General features: G+C 40.5%; 1 protein-coding gene across 1 annotated transcript in view; it reads right to left on the minus strand.

The window, feature by feature from the left end:
• The window catches only part of LOC100761590 (small conductance calcium-activated potassium channel protein 2), a 127,672-nt gene that overhangs the window by 26,955 nt on the left and 80,250 nt on the right, over positions 1-20,467 (minus strand). The window contains exon 5 of the mRNA XM_027400851.2: positions 2,186-2,327. Within this exon, the coding sequence (XP_027256652.2) occupies positions 2,186-2,327 (142 nt within the window). The remainder of the gene's footprint in view (positions 1-2,185; positions 2,328-20,467) is intronic.

Genomic DNA, 20,467 nt, shown 5'->3' on the forward strand with positions numbered 1-20,467 from the left:
TCTTTAATTGGGTTAATTAAATGATTTGTTCTTATATGGGAGGGACAATGGAGTCCCTGAGTTTAGTAATGGACTGTTATGCTATGAGCTTACAAAGGAAGAATGAAGTCATGTACATTACACAGACCCTTCTTTCATATGTGTAGATTAAAAGATGCTTAGAACTTCTTTTCCAAAACCAAGATCAATAGTGAAACATAATCAAGGAAGCAGTAGAAGGAGGCAAATCTTAGATTCTGTACTGCCAGATAAGACTTTGAAGGGGCAGTTCTGGAAGTATTAGGACAGAGCAATACTAAGAGAAGATGGACATATCTCAAGGTGCCTGTGCCCAAGAAAGGTTAAAGTCAAATTTCTGTCTGCTACAAAGGTGTATGAGCCTCAAAGGCATGCCTCATTTAAAAATAAAATGGGTACCTCTTGCCACAAAATGAACACCAAGCAAGTTGTTTTTGAGAAGTATAGGGGAAAGACTGTAGTTATCAGTTCTGTCTTTATAAATAGCATCATTCATGTCCCTTGTGGGCTTGTTATGAAGCCTCCCCAAAATACACCTCTATATGTTTATTTCCCAAAGTTTTATGCTATACAATAAAATGCTAATTATTTGAGGGAAATTGAGAGATATTCTAGAATCAAATGTTTAATGAGCTATAGCAAGTTTGAAGTTCACTATATTCACAAAGCTATGCTTTTATTTCACAAGGAAATAATGTCAAGTTATGTCCCTAAATTATAAGTCTCATAAATTGGGCTTGTTGTGCTGTTGCCTTTAAAACCGTCATAGGTAGTTTCCTTATCTCTGTTCAGTTCTACCAAGGACAGAAGCATGCTCTATTCTCCTGATGCTCAGGTTCTCAGTCCTTTCAGCTAATTAAAATCCTTGGAAAATCTTTCTCAGCAGATGCTTCAGGTGACCCCATTCTGAGTGGACAATACTCAAGGGACTTAAAATAGCCACCTGGAATTCTCTCCTGCTACTCAGTGCATGAACAGTGTAGAAACATGGAGTGGTGTTCTCCCCTTTAGGGTACACATCTGAGTTCTTGTGCCCCATGACCTTACTGGTTTCAAATGGCCACCACACAATCTGCCACAAGAGATGTTCCACTGCTAAGAACAAATTGAAATCCAACTGCAGTTCCTGTCCTGAAACAGGGTGTAGAACTTTCCCTGCTACAATATATGTGCAATAGGCTCAAAGGCAGAGAGAACACAGTGTCCACATTCAAAGGTCCATGGTCACTCTTACTTCACTTTAATCTTCAGGCAAATCTGTAAGGAACTCAAGGCTGGGGCAGCCAGTTCTCTCACAATCTGCCTCCCCCTCCTGGCCCCATGAGTACTTTTATTTAAAGCTTACTTAATCTTTGCCCTGGTCTCTGCTAGTACTTTGTCTGAAGAAGCACTCTAGCCTTAGCTACCTTTATCAAGTATGGAAATGCCTTTCCAGTTTTCATATAACCAAAGCGAATGGAGCAAGCAGTTCAGACTACACCACAGTATAAGAGAGGCAAATAACATGCCTGAATTTGTTAGGCCTCCTAGGAAAAGACCCAATGCTTACCATTACAGTGTCCTACTGCTCAAACCTTCCTCCAGTGTCCTACAATCCCTCGTTTTCTGTCCCCAACTTATGAATGTCCATGCCCCCCTTTATTCCTGCCCACTCACCTTGCTCAAATGAACCTCAGTCTTTAACTTGTGGATTGTGAACAGAATGTGCCCCATCCTGGCTCTTTACCCAAAAGTCTCACTCCATCTTAAAAGTCAATTCTCCATAGGTTATTTCTCTGATGAAGACTTATTCTTATTCCCCAGTTTCCCAAACATTGAGATTTACTTCTTTCTATATAAACTTGGGTGTAATTAATAATCATTTGTCAGTCATTTTCAAAATATAGGGTTCCTGCTGGAGGCCTCCAGGAAGCATGGCAGGGGCAGCTTTGTCTGGTTTTGCTGCATTCCCTGTATAGTTGCCAGAAGCATGCCTTTCACCCAACCAACATTCAATAACAGAACAAACAACACTATATAATGTAACAGAGGTCTTTAAGCCCCCAACATATTTTAGAACTTTTTATGAGCAAAGAAGAAACTCAAAATCACTTATATATATGAACTGACTGGTTTCTGTGCCTTTGAAAGCATAAACAAGAGAGATGGAAGAGGAAAGGACACTTACCATGATTCCAGTAAGCAAGCAGACTCCTTTCCCACAGTATGTGTTAGGTACCATGTCACCATAACCAATGGAGAGAAAGGTTATTGATATCAACCACATTGCTCCAAGGAAGTTGCTAGTAACATCCTGTTGATCATGGTACCTGAAAGACAGCAAACAAAGCTAGTGTTTTATAATTAAACTCTAGTACAGCAGCTAAGGACAATTCAATTACTTTGATAACTTCTCTGTATCTTCAATAAATTATTCTCTTTAGATGTGCTGAGGGATTACAAATAAAAAAAGGTCAAGAACTTGCCTCAACTTAAAAAACAATACCTTAGAAAAATCATTTACAGTATGAAAACCAACATTCTCGCTGCCATACATTTACCTTTGTAGACAGTCTCGGCACTCTGTGATTCCCAGCTGATGTGCCCAACCTTTGTGACAATATACCCTCTCCTAATCTCATGCTATATCTGAAGTAAGAAGAGTCCCATTGTGTCCTGTCCTGGGACTACTACCTTTGTTCCTCATTGTTCTTCTCAATAAACTTGGGCCGAAGCATGTACACACTGTCCAGCACACTTGCATATGATAATCAGGCTGCACTGATTATCAGTGTTGGAAGAATATGCCGTGACTCATGTCTCTGCAGCTACAAGGCTGAGTGACCCTCTTTGGTCTCTATAGCACTCAAGCCTGAACTGTGGTCACCAACAGAATCCTTTGCTTTGTACCCACTCCCAATGGACCACATGTCCTTTCTCTTGGACATTAGTTGGGAGTCCTTTACTCTTCTCATTTCTTGTTGTGCTTTCTTATAAATAAAGAGAGGCCAAAGTCCTGGTTCCTGTTACTTGTACTAAACTAAGAAGTGACAGGCTAGTGTGATCAGAAACCCAGCTTAAGGAGTGAGGACAACTACTGTATTAACTTTAAAAAAAAGATTAAGTTACACACATTGGCTATGCCATGCCCAAGGAATGACCAATCTGTCCCAGCTATAGGTGCTCATTCCCAGGATATTCCAGGAGGCATTCCTAGCATTCTGTGGAGATCAATGGGTACATTTCCACTGTCCACCTTTGTGGCATAGTATATACAAGAGGTGAAAGAATGTGGCTAGTGCTGGGCTTAGCTGTAACATGAGCTAAACAGTCTCTACAGCCTTTTCTGTTTCAAAACATAAGTTAGATTCATGACATCAGGATACATTAGTGCATACTCCCTGCCATCATTCCTTGAGGTATATATTACTCCCCCACTGATGTGGGCTGCGCAGGAGGGATTGGGGGACAGCTCATTTCCCATTCAAATTTTACTTGTGAAATGAAACTTCTTCTTGATCAAAGCTTGGGTTACTTAAGAGTATATACATCTAATCTCCCAAAGAAGTCCATGCATAAATACATTATATTTATTTTTTCTTAGTAGAGTCTCATCACTGCCCTCCCATTTAATATGTGATATTTTACATGTTAAAATATCAGATGATCACTAACAGAATTTACTATATTCTTAACTCTACTTATATTGACAGATGTATCCTAGAGAGTTTTGCTTTATAGTCTCAGACACATACTGAGTGAAATTTTCACTTTGAATGGCTTCCATATCACCATTGCAAGCACCAGAATGCTTCTCTGCTAGGCATGTGGTTTTCTCCTTTGACAGAGCAAAGAAGAGTTTTAGATTTGCTACTACAATATGGGGTCTCTGGGAATGCCTAGGAGAAAAACTCAACCTCAGGGTGTCTGCTCTCCTTTAAGCACTTTTTATTCGGTTTTCAAGGTGTGGAGTGCTACATGACCACCAATGGGAACCCGAAGCATTCACTGAAAACGTCCAGCTTGCTCCTCTTCACTGTGCTCACCTTTGATCACAAAGCATCTTAATCATACAGCAAATCTTCCTTTTCTTCATCCCTGTGCCAGATACACTGATCCATGCCACTGCTCTGTCAGTGAATGTTTACAAAATGCTATGATCCTTCTACTGTGTCAGAGGCCATAAATCTACAGAAAGACCTGAGGAAGGCCTCGCTGGAAACCAGTATACTTCTAGAAGTTGGGAATTTTTAGCTTGTGATTCCATAAATTATCCTTTTTGATTATGAAATAAAACTGTCTGAAAACAGCTCAAAATGGAAAAAAAAAGCTCTCATACTAATGTTTATGTTACATTTAGACAGGCTTAGTTGTGAATAGTCAAAGTGAGATAATTAAGGACCAAATTAGATACTATTAGAATAATCACCTGATTTCTTTCCTAACAACTCAAACCCAAATATTATATTAGACTCATCAACACAGTGACACTATCGCTTTGAACATCCTCAGGTTTTGGATCAATGCCAGAGTCACACAGCCATGAATGATTAATGCATATAATTTAAGACTATAGAGGTATGTAAAATTTCCTTATAGAAGTTCACTTCACAGACTAGTCAGATAAGTCGTCTTTTTCACAAGAAAAACTGTCTGACAAAGGCACGGAGAAACTGCTCACGTGGTAGATACACTCTCTGATCTATAGGAGGGCCAATTTAATAAAAGAAACACTAAATAATAGTAACAAGGTGGGAGAAATGCCTCATGGTGTCAAGCATTTAAAATAAGGACACCAGGGGTTCCAGTGAAAGACACTTGCATTGCTTTCTGTGGACCCAGCACTCTCAGCTTTGTAGAGTTATATAGCTCTACCGTCTTAAACGAGATTCAGCCTTTTAGTTTCTATGCTTTATTCATCTCTTCACTCACTGCCGACTGTGTTGAGCACTGTTTAACAGACATGACAGCTTGATTTTAAACTGAGGATTTGTTCAAGTTCACAGGGGTTACCTTTACTAAGGATAAGGCTGGCCCAGCCCAGCACTCTCACTGCCCCTCAGCACAGCATGGCAAAGGCTAGCACATATGCTTTCTCTTTCATAGTGTTCTTTCTCCAAACCATGCACAGGTCAGTATGGTTCTCTTGGTTTGTCCTGATTCTCTCAGCATTCTGCATATACCTCTAACACCATTCATGTGGGTCACAAGACATGCAATATATAATGTGCTCATCCACCCTGCCTTTAAAATCAAAATAATGATGAATTTGAAGACTAACACTGGGATTTTTTATTTTTTGATTCTGCCCTGATGCCCAGTTCAGAGGACAACTGGTGCTCATTCACTAATGTGGCAATGTCATTTTTTTTTCTCAGTCTGAGTTTCCTTGGGCCATGTGCTAGGCTCTCATAGTCACACACAGATTCAACAGAGAGAAATGATTCTTGCTTATCAGTCAACATGAGCTGTATTTGTCATGTTATATCCCAAGGTTAATGCACAGCTTATTTTGATAACAGCAAAAGTTATTCCATCGTGGATGTTTAATAGCCGACAAACTATTTTCATGAATGCTTCTCTATTAAGCATTTTATTAATATTAGGAATGACAAAAGCATTTCAAGTCTGATCTCAAATTTCAGACTTGGTTATATAATGAAAAGCATTGCAGAGATTAAATGCATGTGATCAATATATCATCATTTCTTTCCTAAAACCACTTCTTTCCTGAAATAAAACTGTAACTATGGCAACACAATAAGAGGATGTAAACTTAGTGCAACCAAGGAAAAGTAAAGGAGGCATCAGAGAGGAGGAATAAACATTTTTATGAATGAAATGTATCCTGTTTCCAACTATAAAGAGCAATTGGTTATTACCTTTATACTTTATCATAAAACTTCAAAAAATCTGATAAAATTTGTAATCATCAGTAACCACATCAAGAACAGACAAAGATTCTGGAGATATGTTGGACAACTAAAGTAGAACCACATACTGTGCCATTTTAATATCCAAAGAGAATCTACAGAATAAAGAGCAGAGAAGGAGAACAGGCACAGCTCCGAGGCCTCCCTGAATTGAAGGGCACTCTAAGGAGGTTAAGGTATTAAGGGGCTTAAAACCAAAGAAGGGAGATCTGTAGGGAGAGATTCAGGAGCTCTGCAGAGAGTCTCCTTGATTCTCCCAGCAAGTGGTACAGTACCTTCAAGTAAAACCATTTGATGCTGAAGAAGCGGAAGCCCTGTATGGACATTGATGGAGAGTCATCAATCAAAGACAGACTGCGGGAAATGACAGGATAGTAAGTGGAGACAAAACTGTTAATTTAGACAAGATAGACTTAAGCTTATGGGCATGCTACATTCCACAAAAGAAGCATCACAGTAACAAACCAAAGAACAACCCAATAAAAAACACAAGAAGAAATAAAACACCTACTCCAAAGAGGATAGAATTAGAGGGTGGGGAACAAACAGCAGATGAGATAAATTGAGCACACAGAGCTCTAAGCACATTTACCCAGCTATATCCCCAATCACATTAAATATAAAGGGCCCAGCTATCTCCAGTTACACAGATATCAGCCACACAAGGAATGGGTAAGTTACAAAACTGATGGACTGATAGGGAGTGATGGATCTGTGGGGAGATTCTCTCCCTTGGTCCTTCCACACAACTCACGGAATGAGAAAGCTCATTCTTTAGGTAAAGGTTAGAGAAGCAGGGACTTGGGGTCCAGAGAGGGGCAGAAGAAATGTTTAGAGCTGGGAAAGTTTAGGGTTTTCAATGAATCAGTACTATATACTTCTACTTTCCTCTACTCCCTATCACTGACCCCAGTTTAAGAGCTTGCTAATGGAAAGGATTTTTTTTTTAAATTGAAAAATGGATCACCTTCAAAGTAAAGATAATGTATTCACACTAAGAAATTGAGGACCCCCCCCTCATAAAACATCAGCTTTCACCTGTTGCCAAGTCTTACTGGATAAATATCCTTTCCCCCGAAACAGAGCTTCCAACTGGCTTCCAAATGCCCCTCTCAAATATAAACGAATAACAGTTACCACACATCTTATGCTTTCTGAAGGGCAGATAAAATAGAGGAAGTGAAAAGAGAGAGCAGAAGAGGGAACTAGAGATAGTGAAGAGAGAGGTGGAGTGCCTTAGCTTTGTAAGCTACATCATGGCTCTGAGGGAACATTACAACCATACAACTCAAATTACAATGTAATCACAGCAGTACCATCATTGCAATGCAAACCGAAACAAATCACCTAGAAATTAGAACATAAAGAGGGAAAAAGTACAAGAAACAAAGCAAAAAACAGAAACATTCTCAGGAGTGAAGATTTATCATTCAGCAACTGCCTTTCCATAAACATAGAGATTAGAAGGGATGAAATAAAAATGCCCTATTTCTCAACAGGAAAACTGCAAAGCAGGCATTTTTTCTAAAGGAAATATCTTAGGAGAATCTGTAATAATAGTAATAATAGCAGCAAACTAAGCCAATGGATATCACTGTAAAATGCAAATAACAGACAAAAGACAAAATTAGAAAGTTAAAAAAAAGATAAATCCAAACTAAACCCTGAAAACTGTTGCTTCTAACATTATTTAACTATTATACATGTGTTGGAGAGGGCAATCTATTTCTTCTGGTTTTGTAGTGGGGGAGATGGGGGCATCCAAAAGGACAAGGAACTAAACATGGGTTTCACAGCCCCACTCTGCTTGGCTTGCACACAAAGAAGACACAGAACCTATACACGGTTCTGTGTGGTGCTTACCTGGAATGGAGGGGACTCTCTTGGGGGATGAGATATGTCTATGACTCCATCAAGTTCCATGGTGAGCCATGAGACTACCAGACAGCCCTTTCACTATAAGTTAACTGGTGGCAAATCTGAATGCCAGGTAGTCTGAAAGTCCATGTGTCCAGTTGCAAATTCAGAGGTGTGAGAGGAATATACATGATGCTTCCAAACAGCAACTGTGTGCATGCCATTTCTATTTACAGTCAAATCAAACCAAATGTGTGATTCAATAATCCAGACACATAAGAATGGAAAGCAATCCAAAGAAGGTAGCTATCTGTTCACAGGAGAGAAGATCTGAGAGTCAGTGGTTCAGACAGGAGAGGGAGCATGACTCATTTACTTTCCATTGCTCTGCATCAGGGATATTCACCAGTTGTTGCATTAGAGTCACCTGGGAACCATTAAGAAAATACTGTCTACTGCCCCTCTACTAATTAAAGTCAACTCTCTAGAGGTGAGGCTATGACATAGGGATGGATTTTCTTTTACACTTCCCAGGTGATTTTAGCATGCTATCAAGTTGCAAAGGCCTTCCTTCCTTCCTTCCTTCCTTCCTTCCTTCCTTCCTTCCTTCCTTCCTTCCTTCCTTCCTTCCTCCCTCCCTCCCTCCCTTTCTTCCTCCCTTCCTTTCTTTCTTCCTTCCTTCCTCCCTCCCTCCCTCCCTCCCTTCCTCCCTCCCTTCCTTCCTTCCTTCCTTCTTTATTATTATAATGGGAGCCCCATTCAATCATATATTGAATATCTCCATGTAGAGAGACACTTTTAGAGGCACAGAGAATGCATAGTTGAAGCAGAAACTGTTCACAACACATGATTGGGGTCACAAGGGAATAGGAAATCTAATAAATGTGAACACCTGTGCAAAGACATACTGAGGGAAAAATATATAGAAGAGATGGAAAGAAACAACAGGGACGTGGAATACTTTAAAGCAGGTGCCTAAAGTCAGTTTTAAATTGGGGTTAAAACATAAAATCCAGTCAATGCCAAAGTTTTACTATAAGCCCGAGGGTGCTCTGCACTCTAAGTGCTGTAATGACAAGGAACAGGAAAGAACTCTAGAAACAGTTCTCAGAAAGTGATTTCTGAGCAGAGACAGGACTGCTGTAACCCACGACCTCCTCAGGTTCTTCATAGAACTCCTCCTGTCTGAGCATCACTGTGTCCAAACCACAAGGGTTTTAGGACCCCGTGGATCCTACAGACACAAAATTACAAAAGCAGCAGATAGAGACAGCACAAGGCTACTTACTTCTAAAGCCCACCTTAACTTTAGGCCCAGTACAAGTTTTCTAAAATTATGTAATTCTTTACTGACCTAAAGTGTGTTTTTATTACCTCAATTTTATTTTGTTCGTTTGACTTTATACATTTGGAAATTTTTCCTCTTGTGATTTAGGGAAAATCTCTCTCTCTCTCTCTCTCTCTCTCTCTCTCTCTCTCTCTCTCTCTCTCTCTTCTCTCTCTCTCTCTCTCTCCTCGTGTGTGTGTGTGTGTGTGTGTGTGTGTGTGTGTCTGTCTGTCTGTCTGTCTGTCTGTCTTTCTCTGTCTCTTCCTCATTCTACAGAATCTATGATTTTTTTCAACCTTAGCCTACAAGAGTTTCATTCATACTTTGGATGGAGAAGATGTGCTTTGGGTAGATGCCATCAGTGGATATGTTCTGAGCAAATAAGCTGAGCCGAGCTTAAAATAAAGCTCAACATTCCCAAAGGAAAGAGGGGGATGGCAGAACACACACAGGTTTTCAAGATTGGATAGTATCCATATCCTTACATTTCTTTGAAAAGATAACAAATATGTTTCAGGGTCTGAGTTTGGTATTCATTTATGCTAGAAGTGACATCAGCAATGTCTTATGTCAAGAAGTTAAGTTTTAGATCTGATCTCTCTCTCTCTCTCTCTCTCTCTCTCTCTCTCTCTCTCACACACACACACACACACACACACAGCTGTAATTATCTGACTATGTTAAAAAGCTTCAGGCACAGGCACAAGGATGGAAATACATTAATATCCTATAAACAGAGAGAAAAGGCACTTTTTCTTTGATTCTCTTTGATTAAGGTGGCTAGGGAAATCTGCACAGCTCTCAGAGAGAACATACCTCCCAGGTCATGGGAATGAGTCTAATTTCTTGTCTAATTCTAAATAACACAAATTCTGATATTTCCCAATTTATATTTTAGGGATATTATTTAAATATTAAATATCTATCATAATTAAGTCAAAATTTTATGCTCATATTTAAAATGGCTTTATTTCCAAGTAAAAGCAAATTAAAACAAAAAACACAAAGAAAAAAAATTTACATGAAAACACTCAATAGGTTATTCCAAGGTCAAGTGGGAATAGTTTGCAGGGTGGGTATATCCCATGAATACAGAATATTCTTGACCTCAACCTGAGACTAACAAAACACAAACAAAAAAAGCAAAGGGACAAACAAAATCAAGAATTTCCTAGAGTATATTGAGAAGCTAGTTGGGCTTCTACTAAAGACATCAGGAAAATTTGTAGCAAGCTTCATATCAGTAGACCTGGAGAGCCAAGTGTGGTGACACAGGCCTGTAATCCCAGAGGAGGGTAGGGGCCAAAGGATCACCTTACAGGCCAGTAAGAAATACCCGGTAAGACCTTATCTCAAGAACCGACATAAAAAAAATATCTGCAGATCAGTGAAATAGGATAGTCTGGAATTTGGCACAAAAGCCTGTCGGGAACTGCACTCCCGGCATGGATGGGAATAGCAAATGCCAGGAGGACGTTTTCACTGTGATGGCTGGCATTTCCATCCAAGGTTCTCACCATTCCTGTTTCTTCCCTAATTTCCTAATTGTACTTATTTGAACTTTCTGGGGCAGACTCCATCTATGTAACTGCATGTTCTGTGAGGTCCTCCAGTAGAAGTGAACTCTAGTTAGTATAGAGAGGCAGTAATGTTTGGACAGGCTGACAATTCCCTTTGCCAAAAGTTAGGTTTACTAAAACACATAGCATAGTCCACATTTGCCACGATCATAGTCCACATGTGCCATGTGGCATTCCCTGTGGCTGGCAGAAGAAACAGATCTGTATCAGCTGGGGTGGGTCCTCGTTCTAGGAACTGCCACCAGGATTTTCCAAAGGGTGACAGCAAGCTGGAAGATCTCTGTACTGCTCAGAGGCCAAGGGCAGCCACTAGGTGGCAGTACCATATCAGTTTATTCTCACCTTCACTCTGGCATTTGCCTAGCTGGTGCTGATGCCATGAAGAGATGTATAGAAATACCCTCTCGTGATTCCCTGACCCATCCTCATGACACAAAAGTGAAAGCTCTTCTCCCAGACACTCTAAAAGCAGGTGGCATTCCACCATCAGAATCAGGCTAGAAGAAAGGTGACCTGGCCTCTCCACTGCTATCCCAAGCAGCTCAGGGAGCTACTCAGAATCTGAGAGGCCTTTTGAGTGTGTCCTGTGTGGTGTGATGGTTGGGAAGGGAGTGGGGTGCCGTGGGGTGGGATTTTCTGTCTGGATGCTGACCCATTCTAGATCCCTTTTTAAGGTAGATTTAGGTTGCAGCATTGCTCCACTTTTCACCCTGTAGGAATTCTGTAGATCCAAGGTCAGACCCTAATAGCCCATGTATAAAAAGATAACTCCCCGGCTGGAGGTTTCAGACGAGGCCATGTTGGATATGAATCAACATTCGAAGATAGAAAAGGCAAGTGTGATAGGGCTAGGGGATTCATTGAAGTTTGAGGTACTGCCCAACTCTTAACTGTGTCTTGGTCTCTGAGCTTCACTTTCCTCCAAGATGCAAGAATCTAACCTTTTGCCTCATCAAATATATGTGAGCATAAAGATAAAGAAATGAAGTACACATGGATACTGTGTTCTATAGTGGGCATGGCCTTTTGAAATGTGAAAGTAGACACAAAAAAAGGCATTCCTTCCCACAGCTACCCTCTTCTCCCTTTCAGTTGTCTCCTTGACTAACACTACACTTCTATCTTCATGTCAGCAGGGAGCAGTGGGCCCCTTGTTCTGTCTGTATCTGTGAACCCTTGAGAAAGGTTTGACAGAGCTTCTGTCCAGGGCTCTCAGTCACCCGAAAAGAATGTACTCTGCTGACCCAAATCCACTTCCTCAACAGGACTACAGCCATGGTAGGCAGTCACCATGACATGCTACTAAATTCTTAATTTTGAAAATACACCAAATAAAAATTGCAATGATGATGAGATGCTCCTGCCTCTAGCCTTGCACAGTTGTGGACTGTGCTCCTAGGAAAGTAGAACACTCCTGGTCTGTACTGTTTTATTCCTTGCAGACTGCAAAGAGCAGAATGAGAAAAGGGAGCCACCAATCCCAGGGTAGAGCAAGTTTTCAGGACATGCAGCTAAGGGTTACTCCAGTGCATCGGATAAAAAGGATAACACATATTCTTAGGTCATTTTCAAGGCTTACCAGTTACATTTTCCCATTTCAAATCTAAGAATTAATTTTGGAATACCTACTAGAGTTGCAGCTTGGACAGTTAAAAATACAGCTTTGAACAGTTTTAGAGATTTAAAATGGTCATTGGAAAATGCTTCTTGAAGATTCTTGCAGCAGCAACAAGGCAGAGAGTGTATTCATGGTGAGTGAACCATAAGCCCATCTCAACAACGTCACTGGCAAGATTCTCACCTATCACTGTAGCCAGTAATACCAAATGAATATATAAATTAATTTTAACTTTACCAGAATGAAATAAAGATTGCCATAGAGAACCATGAATGCAACTTGTCAGGTTGGTGAAATTAACCTTCCTACACAGGAAATTCAGGACCCTTTGCTCAGGTGCAAAAGCTTCCACCCCTCGTTTTGCAGGTGAGACAGGGCAGCAAGGACCAGTATTCCAAAACTAAAGAAAAGGAATGGATGTGCTGGCTGGTCCTCAGCTGTATGATGCCTGCTGAATATCCCTTCAGTACAAGCCCTTACTGATTTTTACTCCCATTAAATTATACCATACACATTTGAAGCTGTCACCCCAGTGATGTTTCCTATTAAAACGAAAAGCTCAGGGGGATGACAATCCCTTGGCTAAATGCGGCAGCTGGATCTAACAGTGCTGACCGCTCTCTGTGGTGATGGTGAAGCATTAGGTACCCAGGCAAAAGTCCAAAGGATCAGCATGAGCATTCCACCAAGTCAGATTAGGAGTCATTATGTGCACAGCTAAGTAACCACAGGGATAACTAACAGCCTTGAAACAAGTATCTGTGTGTGTTCTACATAGACATTCTCCAGGCAGCCCACAGAAAATCCCTGACCTAGAAACATAAAAACTAGACTAAGTAAGAACCACATCACAGTCTCCCAAAAGGAGTTCACAAAATGAATGAAAAAGTTTCATGCTGGTGTAGAGCTGGCCAATAGGAATTTTTCACTTCATTTTGATGAACTTAAAATTAATTCAAATATCTATAGAGGATTACTCGCCACCTTGTTGAAGAAAGAGGATGAGAAGTTGAGTCCTGGCAGAAGAGGCATAGAACAGGTCCTTGTGACGATGCAGGAAGAGTGATCCATCCCCAAGAGTCCCTGAACACCTTCTCTGTTATAGTGAAATGGGAGAGAGGAATATGACACAACCTACCTGACACACTCAGATTCTCAAACACATAAACTACATAAGATATGCTTCCTTCTCATCTGGTTGCTTATTTTGTGGGTATGCTTCTTAGGTAAAGGAAATAAGTCAACAATTGAAAGAATGAGCATGAATTTTGGCTCAACTTTGCATATTAATTCATGCAGATGCGTTGATTCCCTTAGTATGATAGTTGGCTACGGCAGGTGCTGGGGCCAGAGGGGAAGATCCTTGCCCAACAGTTCTGATGTCCACAAACAGTGAGGGGTTGTCTGAAGACCTACAGGAAGGCAATTAGTCCCCCTTTCTCATTCTTCCTGTCACTTTCACCTTCTTGGATACAACCAGTGTGCAAGATGGGATACACAGAGGAATGGCTGTGGGTAGGTCCCCATAGACTAAACACTTTCCAGATGATCTTAAATACTAGGGTCTTTCCATTTTCAGGTATCCACACTTTGCTCACCTGGCATTTTAATAAAAAACAAAACAAAATAAGAACCAAACAAGGTCTCAATTCATGTATTTATAATTTTATTTACTGTTTAATAATAGTATTGACAGAAAGCTATACAAAAGTCATAGATGAGTATATAGAGATGTGCCCTTTATTATTATTGACTTCAGACAATCAAAACATATGTCAGAAGTAACTGCCATATTTTTTCTTAAATGGAAATAAAGTACATTATAGGGAATTTGTGGGTTTAGCATATTAAATACTTGTTTGGTTCCCAGTATATTTATACATATATACATATACATATATATGGGCTGATTATTTTGAAATTTAGACAAATATCTTTTAATATATTGTTCAGGACATGTCTTATACAATTTCTCTTTGTTGCTCTATGTGTGTGTATGTATAGATCAACATATGTACATATAAATATGAGGAATTCAGACAGTCAGTGGCGGTGCATCCAGTGTTGGGGAGGCAGAGGCTGGCGGATCTGTAAGTTCAAGACCAACTTTGTTACTGGAGTTTTCTTTTGTCCCACCAGGTCCTGCTGCCCTCAGCCCAAGGAAACACACAGAGACACTATATTAATTATTAAACTGTTGGCCCATGGCTAGGGCTTCTTATTGCCTAGCTCTATTATTAACCCATAACTACTAATCTATGTATTCCTACATGGCCTTATCTTACCAGAGAACACCTAGCATTTCCTATCTTCCTGGTCTCTACATGGCATCTCCTCGCCATCTCTCCCTGACTACCTTTCCCAGAATTCTCCTCATCTCATAGTCCTGCCTATCTTTCTGCATCTGTTGGCCAAACTGTGTTTTATTCATCCACCAATAAAAGAGAAATATATACAGAAGGATATCCCCTATCACAACCTGGCCTGCAATGTTAGTATTCACGCATCTGTACTGTCCTGTGCTTGAAGTTGTGACAGGATATGCCCTCAGCTATAGCTACTTAAGAGCACCACCTGTGCACATTCACTATGCTCCCTTTTAAATGGGACCTGCCCACCTCCCATCCTCCTCTTTATTTCTCTCCCTCTCTGTCTGCTGCCCCCTTCTCTGCCTCTCTTTCCTCTCTCCTGCTACTCCTGTCCCTGGAGGCTGGTCTCCCCACTTCCCTTTCACATTTTACAGTCCCTTTCCCCTAATAAAAATACCCCTCTGTTTGAACTCTGTTACATGGCATCTTTCTCTCTCATGCCGCTTTTTTTTGTTTGTTTTGTTTTTGTTTTTGTTTTAGTTTTAATTACAGCATACAAAGCTAGTTCCAGGAGAGCCAGGATTACACAGAGAAACCCTGTCTCAAATAAATAAATAAATAAATAAATAAATAAATAAATAAATAAGAGGAATTCAAAAATGTAATCTTCCATTCTATATAACTTGTAAGTATCTGAACTTAGCTTTCTGAGCACAAAGGGCACTGTGGCCTTGACATATGGCTTCAAACAGAATCAATGCAGATGATGAAGGCCCAGGCTGTTTATGTCTCTGGGATCAGTGTAATATGTGACACAAAGAGAACAATTACTTCAGGAGGCTCCTGAGGATGGCTCAAAAGAGAAGTGGACTTTCTGAAGTTGTGTCTGGTCTCCTGACTCATTTAATGAGACACGAAGCAATGTCTCTACCAGAACAGGGAGGGACACCCAGGCTGTGCTGAGGCTCCAGGTCATCACAGTGGCCAGATGTCTGTAGGTGCTGTCTCTCCTAAGTACCCCGACACAGCACTCAGATGGCTTCCCTTCCCTTTCCATCTGTTCAGCTTGTGTCTCCAAATACCAAGCTGCCCCAAGATGGAGTTGTCTTTACCTGTGCCTCGTCCCTGAAATCAAGGAGCCATATGTTCTGACACATACACCTTCAAATGCTCCCAAATTGAGCCATTGTTCTTGGCATGGCTCCTGCTTGCCTCTTCATTTTAGTTCTCTGCATCCTGTGCTCCAGCTGAAGGACTTTCCATTCATGGCATACATGCTTCTGTCACTCCTAAAGGCATGCCCATGCTGTCTCTTTCTCTTATGCCTTATCCCTTCCTTAGCTTAGCTTCTTTTCTGTCAGTCTACCTCCAGAGTCACTTCTTAGCACTGACAACTACCCATACTTCTGAGAATGGGCTATGGAGCCTCTGCTGCCAGGCCACATGGTACACAGAAACAGCCCCACTGCTCTTACACCATCACACATCTAAAGGATTATCACTGTGTCTTGTGTTGCTCAAGATCTGTGCCCTGTGTTAGAGGGAATGAATGCTAACCTGAAATGATGGGTGCTTAACACAGACTGATGATGAGCGAGGCAGTCCCTACTTCCATTTTCTTTTTCTAGAGATGAGACGACAGAAGCCGAAGTGCAGAGCAGACATCTTAGTAGTCTACCAGTTTCTCCCTTTCTTCCTGTCTCTTTATAATGTCCTCTTCTCTTCCCTGAACAGTCTTTCTAAAACAGCAGTTCTCAACCTGTGGGTCAGGAGCCCTTTGGAGTTGTTAAACAACCTTTTCACAGGGGTCACCTAAGACCATCAGAAAACACAGATATTTGCATTGCAATTCATAACAGTAGCAAAATTACAGTTACGAAGTAGCAATGAAATAATTTCATGGTTGGGGTCACCACAACAACTGTATTAAAAGGTGGCAACATTAGGAAGGTTGGGAACCACTATTCTAGAACATAAGTTTAACTGTCTACTCACATTGGGCAGGTCTATTCTGCCTAGAAAGAAAGTTACTTCCATTAAGATAGCATCTAAGGCTACTAACAATTTAGTTCAAACTCACCTTTCTCAGTGTCTATCTAGTCATCAGCCACATGACCATGTCTGTCACTTTTGATCCTTTGCTTCCAACTGTCCTTAGCTGACATCGCCATCTTCAATACTCTTCCTATCTGAGAAATATTCCCCATTCCCTTAGGCAGGAGTTTAGATGTACTACAGAGTCCTTGTGCTCAATTATAACTTTCCTTTGTTATTAGGCCACCTGTCTCTTCCACTAGCCATTGAGTACCCACAGAGGAATGTCCCTTCAAATCCACTGATGGACTCAGTACTCAGTTCCCAGTGGGTTTGCATAGTGGGTTAGGAAGAGTCAAAATCCTTTAAGTTTGATAAGTAAAGAGGTCTCAATTTGGAAATGAACTGCTTTAAATACGAATATAGAGGCAGAATAAATCAAAGATAATGGAGTTCCATTTATGTTAGGTAGCCAAATAGAGATTTATAACTTAGAATCATGCCAATGCACTCATTTGTAGCTTCCTGCTTTCTGTTGTCATCCTATCATTTGCTGATTGTTTTTTGTTTTTTTATTTTTGAGTTACCATAAGAAGAAACAACAAATTTGAAGAAAACCTCTATTTTATATTAATTCCAATGCAATTAATTCTAACTCCATGGAACTAGTTGGAAAGTATTATTAATGTTTCTCCCTCATATAAGAGAACATGTTCCTCAATTGTTATGAAATTTTTCAAGCATCTATTAACTTGTGGTCCTAGTTCATCTTACTTTTATATTAAATTTGATTTTGACTGCAGAAGAAAAATATTCTTTATATAATGCTAATATAGTAGCATTTGATCACTCTAAAGATATTGATGCATGTGACAATGAAAATCATGTGACAAATGATAGAAACAGCCTATAAGAACTCTACACTGTAACAGAAGACAAACTGTACTTGTGGCACTTGTTATAAATAGACATGTTTAAAATCTAAAGAAAAATGACTATGAGAGCTGGGCGTGGTGGTGTACGCCTTTAATCCCAGAACTTGGGAGGCAGAGGCAGGCAGATCTCTGTGAGTTTGAGGCCAGCCAGGTCTCCAGAGCGAGTTCCAGGATAGCCTCCAAAGCTAAAAAGAGAAATCCTGTCTCCACCCCCCCCCCAATAAAGACTATGAGATACCATCTTACACCTGTCTGAATGGCTAAGATAAAAAACACTGAGGACAGTTTATTCTGGAGAGGATGTGGAATAAGGGGAACAATCCTCCATTTCTGGTTGGAGTGTAAAGTTGTACAGCCACTTTGGAAATCAGCATGATTATTTCTCAGAAAATTGGAAATCAATCTATCCCAAGACCCAGGGATACCAATCTTGGGCATACACCCAAAGGATGCTCAATCATACCTCAAAGGCACTTGTTCAACTATGTTCATAGCAGCATTATGTGTTATATCCAGAATCTGGAAACAATGTAAATGCACTTCAACTGAAGAATGGATAAATAAAATGTGGTACATTTACGCAATAGAGTATTACTCAGCTGTAAAAACCAATGACATAAATTTTGCTGGCAAATGGATGGAACTAGAAAAATTATTCTGAGTGAGGTAACCCAGACCTAGAAAGACAAGCATGGTAATTATTCACTCATAAGTGAATACTAGATGCAAAGCAAAGAATACCCAGATCACAATCCACAGCTCCACAGAAGTTAGGTAACAAAGAAGGACACTAATAGCGACACATGGATCACCCTGGGAAGGAGAAATAGATGGGATTTCCTGGGTAAAATGGGGGCAGGGAGCCACAATGGAGAGGAGATGAGGGAGGAGAAACTGAGGAAACAAGATAGTTGAGTTGTGGGAGGGATAGGGTGGGATTGCAAGAAAACAGATATCTCCTTAGAGGGAGCCAATAATGGGCTAGGGAGCAACCTGATTCTAGGGAAATTCCCAGAAATCCACAAGGATGACCTCATCTAAGACCCCTAGCAATAGTGGGTAGGGTGCCTAAACTGGCCTTCCTGTGTAAGGAGATTGATGACTACCCTGTCATCATCGAACCTTCATCCAGTAACTGACGGAAGCAGATGCAGAGATCCACATCCAAGCAGCAGACCGAGCTATGGGATATCAGCCAAAGAGAGGGAAGAGGGAATGAATATATGAGCAAGTTGGTGTCAAGATCATGAAGTGGAAACCCACTGAGACGGTTGACCCAAACTTGCAGGAGCTCAAGGACTCTAGATCATCAGCTTGGGTGCCTCCATGAGATCAAACCAGGCCCTCTACATGTGGGCAACGGTTTTGTAGCCTTATCTGTTTGTGGGATCCCTGCTAGTGGGACCAGGATCTACCCCTAGTACATGAGGTGACTTTTTGAAGCCCATTCCATATGGTGAGATGCCCTGATGCGGTGAATGGGGGTGGTGGTGGTCATGCCTTAACTGAATGCCCCTGGATTTTTTGACTCCCATTCACATGGGGGGCCTTACACTTTCTGAGGAGTGGATGAGGGAAAGTGGGGGAGGGAGAGGAGGGGAAACTGTGTTTTGAATGTAAAATGAATGTAAAATCTAAAAGAAATAAAATCTGAAGGTTCTAGTCATTACAGTGTCTACAATAGCAAAGGTCTCACAGGACTGTTCACAAAGTAAAGATATTGTAAATAGGTACTTGCCTGATTATCAATGGCAATTCACACAAACAACAAATTTTAAGCAAACCAGAACTACCCATAAAATGATGTTATCAATCAAAGAGACAAAAAGCTCAAACAAACAAAACAAAACAAAACAAAACAAAACAAAACAAAACAAAGCCTTACTAGTACTTTGTCACTTTTGTTTTAGATACGAAATTAGGGTACACTAGTGAAGAAATCTCTTATTTCTTCTCTCAGAAGGTTTTTTATTTCTTTCTGAATATCCATGAACCATTTCTTTATAATTAGGATTGACAAGGGGATATCTATCTAGTTCAATTTTATTTAATAGCTAAGAAATTGAGACTTAGACATTCTCCCAGGATGTTGGGCTTATGGTAGGTCAGTAAGAGTTCGCACTCTGGCCTCCTCATGCTCCGATACAAGTTGAGGCTTTGTTTGTCATGTCAGGAAACCCAAGGTTCACAGACTTGTGTCCAGGATTCAATACTGGCCACCCAGGGATCTATTTCATGGGCCTTCACAGATTATTTCTACTATAAAAAATTTAAAGCTTCTAAAATCAGTGCCCTTCATTAAACTGCTTTCCTGAGCACCCTTAAGGGCAGAAAAATAATTTTAGTAAAATCCATTTATTCATAGAAAATTAAATATTTTATGCAATGGATAATTTGAGATCCTTGCGTTCTTTTTCTTTTTTAACTCTTCCATCTGATTCGGACTCAGGAAGCAAGATATTTCTTACATAACCTACATGTAGCAGCTCCTGATGATTTGAAGTTCTTTCTTCATGAGAACAATGAACATTATGTGGCCAGATGCCGAAAATAACCTAGAAGACTTCCACTGAAGCAGAAAAAATTTAAATCAACTGCTAGTGCTGTGTTAAAGATCCCCATATTCTCAGCATTTGGATAAGCAACAACCATCTTCTAAGCAAAATGCCCCATAACCCTGGCATCTGGACTCTAAGGGAGAACTAGGATTTTCCTAATCACCTGTCCTCACTGCTATGCACCTGAACAGAATCCCTGACACTATGTCCCCTTCTTCCTTTCCCATGTTATATTCTTAAGTTCTGTCAGAATGAAACATTTCATAGCATCACAGATTGTCCGCTCCCCTCTTGTCATGTGTCTCTCTCCAATTCTTAC

This window comes from Cricetulus griseus, chromosome 2 (genome assembly GCF_003668045.3).
Source record: "Cricetulus griseus strain 17A/GY chromosome 2, alternate assembly CriGri-PICRH-1.0, whole genome shotgun sequence".
NCBI lineage: Eukaryota > Metazoa > Chordata > Mammalia > Rodentia > Cricetidae > Cricetulus > Cricetulus griseus.